Source organism: Cariama cristata, unplaced genomic scaffold, assembly GCF_000690535.1.
Source record: "Cariama cristata isolate BGI_N322 unplaced genomic scaffold, ASM69053v1 Scaffold19787, whole genome shotgun sequence".
NCBI lineage: Eukaryota > Metazoa > Chordata > Aves > Cariamiformes > Cariamidae > Cariama > Cariama cristata.
Window position 1 is genome coordinate 1 of NW_009628562.1, and position 5,977 is coordinate 5,977.

Sequence of the window (5,977 nt, forward strand, 5' to 3'; positions counted from 1 at the left end):
TCCCTCTCCTCCGCCGGCTCCCGAACAATGCCGCGCTAAGCCCCGCCCCCAGCTCAGCCTGCTCCTAAAATGGAGGCGCAGCCTCGGCCTTGCCGGCTCCTTATCGGCGATAAGGCACGGCCTTCAGGCGCCGGAGATTAGAGCTGTTTTCTCGGAAGGTGCGCTAGCATGGTGCAGGCGGCCCCCAGCGCCTAGCCCTGGCTCCCAGCGTCCCCCAAATCCTGCCCGGGCTCCTCTGCAGCTCTGCACCTCAACCGCTGCAGCACCACTGCCTACAGCCTCTTTAAGACACCTCACAACTGCCACTGTCTCTTTATCAGTAAGACCAGACTAATCTACACCCTCAGTGAACTTTTAAAATCTTCTGCAGCTGCAGGGAAGTCAACATTTGTCAGGCTACTAGAGAAACACAGCGATGAGTGGGAGATCATCCCTGAGCCCATCGCCAAGTGGTGCAACATCCAAACAGCTGAAGATGAGTACGAGGTAGGTGTGCTGGATTTGGTAAAGCTGGGGAGAGAGATGGGTCACAGAAAAAACAGCAGTCATTGGCTAAGGAGCCATGCCAAATTCAGCTATACCTTGTCTGGAGCATCCAGACTCATCCCCACTATCACACCAGTTGGTCAAACACTCACAAGTTGTAGAGGCTACTTAGGAAGGTATTACTGAATGCATATTCCAAATAACTACGCCTACTCCACCAGAATCACATTTAAGTCTGGAACTCGGTGAACAACCTATTCTAAAGATGCTGTCAAAGACTACCATTAGCTGACAAACAAATCTCTATTCCTATGCCTAATCATTTTCCTAAGGAAAAAAAATATATATACAAGGCCATGAATTCTTCCTCCAACATACCAGAATTCTGGATTGAGAAAAGGGAATAAAATCCTGCAAATATGCAGTTTTTAAGTTTTGTCTCTTGTCCCCTAGGAACTTTCAACATCTCAGAAGAGTGGAGGAAATCTGCTTCAAATGCTGTATGATAAACCCACAAGATGGGCTTACACATTTCAGACTTATGCTTGCTTGAGCCGAGTAAGAGCACAATTAAAACCTGTCTCAGCCAAGCTACATGAAGCAGAACATCCAGTGCAATTTTTTGAGAGATCCGTTTACAGTGACAGGTAATTACTCTCACAACACAACAGGAGTTCAGATTAACAGCTCCAGCTCTTTATGCTCAAAGATACAGAGCTGGGGAAACTTATTTTTTCAGTGCCATGATTCTGATTCTAATGAGAAGTTAGTAGTTCGCTTTGGTCATTCCTGGTATGAGACTAATGTCTTTCATTGCAGATATGTATTTGCTTCTAACCTGTTCGAGTCTGGAAACATTACTGAAACAGAGTGGGCTATTTACCAGGACTGGCACACATGGCTTTTGAATCAGTTTGAATCAGATATAGAACTGGATGGCATGATCTACCTAAGAACCACACCTCAGGTATGTTCACTAAAGGTGAAAATATTTCAGCTCCAACTTCAGTTTCCAGGAGCTTAAGAGGGTACAAAAACCTCAGTATTCATAATACTTCAGTGGCCAACACCGAATTAGTTTCCCCAATGCCAGATGTAACGGGAAGCCTATCATAAGCTCAGATTTCATTCAGAGACCAAATTAAAAACCCTCCCTCTGAGCTACTATTCTGATGTCAGCAAATTCCAGTTGCTAGCATCCACCACTCTCAGTAAGGATCCAAGGCTGAAACTGAACTTCTGCATTAGGTTTGACTTCCTTTCCCATATAGTCCTGAACTGAAGTTAAGACAATCTTTTATTAAGAACTGACATTTAGCTAAAGTGGCTCAAGTTTGCATTTTGGTTTTTTGGTTGTTTTTGGTTTTTTTAAAAGTAATTCTAGATTTAACTTAATTTTAAATGCTTGGCTGAACATAAATAATACTCACTAATGTCTAGCACTAGTCCTTCCATTTAGGGACTACTTGATCTGTATAGCTGATTTAGCCTTCAACACATGATTAATGTCCAAGCTTGTCCTTTTTTCCAGAAATGCATGGAAAGGCTACAGATGAGGGGAAGAGAAGAGGAGCAAGGAATTGAGCTTGAGTATTTGGAAAACCTCCACTATAAACATGAAGCCTGGCTTCACGAAAGGACTATGAGGTATGAACCCATTTTCTGTAGGCATGCTTCAACTTACAGGCAAAGCTCTTTCCTACCTTATACTAAACTTGGTTAGGGATAAAACTAAGGTTTAAATGTAGCTTCATTCAGGCACAGTTGGAAGGACTTATCTTTAGACCCCCTCTAGGTTTTTTGCCACAGAGATGATTACCCTAGGTTATATGCAGAGGGAAGGCCTTCTCTTGGCAAAGGAGTAAAAATTGCCAAAAGATGGAACTCGATCTCATTTAAAGTCTTTGTTAAGCATTTGCTTCAACTAGAAAGCTATGTAGCTCTAACTCCAGCAAGGATAGATTTTGTTAACTGGAAATACACAGGAATAGGACAGAGTTGAAATCGTGTTCGATGGCTTATCACATAAATTACCTACTAAGCAGCTTCCAGTTCCAATGTAAGGGAGGCCAAGGTCCCAACTACCTTTAAACGAGGATGACTGTATTTCAACAAGGTTTAAATATTAATCCTAGTTTCAAAATAAACAATAATCAGAAAGGCTTTTGGCAGGCGCTATTGCACACAAGAAAACCACTCAGCAACTAAGGCATCTCTGCATACCTTAGCCCCAGCTTCCTTACTGACTTAGTAGCTTTCTCATCTAAGGAATCTCTAACTGGGAAAACAGACTTTAGATTTTTCCCTAGAGGAGCCTGAAATACTCTACTGAATAGGAAGCATAACAATTCCAGGAAAATTCTGTTGTCAGTCATATTTACTTTCCTAAGTTTCATGTAGGACCACCCAAATGCTTAGGAGACAAGAGATTACATTGTGTACTCATTCCAAACTTGTGAGCAAGCATTTCCTGCATTTTTCATAGGAACACTTAAGTCTGCGAACACAAGCTAGAATGCTGTTCAGCACACTTAACTGCATTTTAGAAATGCTTTTCACACATAGGAAGAGAGTGTAACTACTGCTTTAAGAGAACAGTACATCCAGCTGCACAACTCCTGCTCTCGTTACTCCTAACCTGTAGCCAAAACGGTCTTGCTTATCTCAGAGCCATTTTAAATACTAGTCTTATAACCTGTTAAAGAGGTCATCCCCATGAAAGGAAGCTTTAAAACTGTACCTTAGTAAATGGATTAGCAGTTAACTAGAAAGGGGTGAGGGAGACACAGGACAAGTGATATTTTTAAAAATACTTCCTCTTATCAAAATCACATTCCTGATAATTGTTTCCATGACAAAAAGAATGAGGTAAAGGAAATTAAGTTAAGAAGCATAAACTATCTCTCCCCCCTACTTCTGCAATAAAAAATAGATATTAAAAGGCCAGATTTGTGAAATACATTAAAGTTATGGTGATACAATGTTGACCGGGTTATACAAGAGCAATTAAGGACAGACTTGACTTGAGCTTTAAACTCAAGTCATGGGCATCAACATTAACATCTAGGTGCACGTGGTAATCTGAGTAATGCTGCACCCTTAGGACGACTTGGAAAGCAACTGAAGAGCTGGATTGTTTTATACACAGTATTTTATACCATTTTTACTAGCATTATGTTCTTCCATTTAACAGAGTTGATTTTGAGAACCTTAAAGAGATTCCCATTCTAGTTTTGGACGTTAACGAAGATTTTAAGAATGATAAGATTAAACAGGAGTACCTGATTGATAAGGTAAGTTTATTAAATAATGTTTCCTCATATCTGCTTCTCTTCTGCAGTAATATCTCCAAGTTATCAATTTACATTCTGGAAATTTGTGATTAAGTGCTTGTTTGGGGCTAGTACAATCAGTATCCTTCACAGACTTAGGAAGCTCCATGGCTGCAGAAACGGTTTTTTACTTTCCTTCAAAAAAAAAAATCATTTAACCCCACCTCCTTATCCTCACAATTCAAGGGAAAACTGGGTGTTTTTGAAAAGGGGCAATTGTGGGGGATGCAAGTACAAAGCAGCTGGAGTAGTCAGACTGCTTTCTGCCAAGTCTGCACTGCCATACTGTTCATTAAATAGTTCACAGAATGATACTGTCCAATTCACGTCAGCCATTATGTCCTTAGAAAAATCCTGCAGTCAGCTTAGAGCCATTTACGCCCCCTCACACTCGAGCGATCTAGGCTCTTCCTGGACAGAGCACAACACATCTGACAAATGCAGAGATAGCTAAATCTCGTACATAGTTCTAAATGCATGAAGTGACACTTCCAAGTAGAGTTGGGAGGGAGAGTCAACAGCCATTTGAGGAAACAAGGTGGTAATAAATAGATCAGTTGAGTCAAAATGGTGTTTGCCAATTCCAAGGAAAGGCAAGACTTAGGAAGTAAATGCCCAAAGAAATTCTTCTGCTGGAGTCATGTGCTGTGTGCCCAGTCCACAGGAAAAAAAAACCTCCTAATACTTAGAGGCATGAGGCTCATCCCCAACCTTCCAAGGAGAGCTGTAACATTACTTACTTCGCTCACCGGGACACTTTAACCTTCCTTTCCCCCACTGCGTCAACAGGACTACTGATATAAGATGGAAAGAAGTGCCCTCCAATCAAACTGTATAAACCATTTTCTCCATCTTGTTCTGGGTCAATTTGAGATCACTGAAGAATGACTCTTTCAACCCAAGCCCAGTTCTCCCCAGTAAATAGCTCTATATAGAGCTAAGCCCAATGTTCATTTTTGGAGGTATTTGTTAAGTTATATCCTCAGGGAAACCAGCATTTTAACAGCTTAGAGAGCTATGAACCAGACTACACTCATACATGCTATCTTTCTTTTAATTTGCCCCACTGAAAGGCCACCAGTGTTGTCTCCACCAAACTCCCTTCACCACCCAGCACATGAAAAGGTCAGCTCTACTTTCAACTTGCGGCGCAGCACCACACTGAAAGTGCTACTAGATCTCTTTGCCTTTGTTTTCAGACAATCCCTCTCTTCCTAGGAAAGAGCTACTAAACGAAGGAAAATTCATTTTTCTTTAGTGAAGTAACACTCTCTAAAGCATTCCAGAAGCTACCTTTCATAAAGGCACTTCATATTTTTCAGTAATTAAGTCACTCAATTCTACCTAGTACTAACTTACAAAATCTTAGCTTCCCAGCCATCTGCTATACTGAAAAGCATTTCAGCTCATTGATTATATGTAGAGGCAGAACAGCACTGGAGACTGTACAGTAACAAACCATTTGTTCCCCAAGAAAAGGAAAAGCCTAATGATTTAGCTTTTCTTTTAATGCTTCAAATATATACGGTTTTGTTTTCACAGGTCAAGTCTTTCCTGAGTTCTTAAGAACATGAAAATTAATTTGAATGACAAGACCCTGAAGTTCAAGAGTTAAACCTAACAATCAGTGTGTTCTTGGACAATTTACTTTAACTGAATTTGTTACCTGTATAGCTTATTTTGAGGCAAGACTGAAGTGCAAAACATGGGTTGGTTTTTTTTGCTTGTTTGACCTGTGTGGGTTTTGATACTATTTTCTGTATAGTTAAACGAACAAATATGGGGTCTTTTGATGATGTACTTCATTTGTATTCTCTGCTGTTTAATAAAGATTTTAAAATAATATCGACTAATGGAGCAACTGGCTCTGAGAACAGAGGAGTTAACCGGTTATCAACGGCTGACAACCCAGCAGGGAGAGATAGCAGGCGCTGAGGCAGGGTTGTTTTGCAATAACTGGCACAGTTCACCATTTTAAGACGAGACTGTTATGGCGTCCAGAAACCTTACTTTCAACTTCTGCTTTATTGAATGGCTGTTTTCACAGGATTTACGCTACTTAAGATGGACGTTACTGTAGCCGCAAGGGTTACACCTGTAATAAACTGTAATTTACTTATACCTTGTTTACGACCCCCCCAGTAAACAAATCCCCCCCC

General features: G+C 40.8%; 1 protein-coding gene across 1 annotated transcript; it reads left to right on the plus strand.

The window, feature by feature from the left end:
* Window positions 1–320: 320 nt before the first annotated feature.
* On the plus strand, window positions 321–5,384 carry LOC104156052 (deoxycytidine kinase-like; the record flags this gene model as incomplete). Its single annotated transcript, XM_009704872.1, has 6 exons — window positions 321–486; window positions 940–1,133; window positions 1,306–1,453; window positions 2,018–2,133; window positions 3,680–3,779; window positions 5,361–5,384. Coding segments are annotated over 6 exons (748 nt in total), but the record flags the coding sequence as incomplete, so codon positions are not given.
* Between the last annotated feature and the right edge of the window lie 593 nt (window positions 5,385–5,977).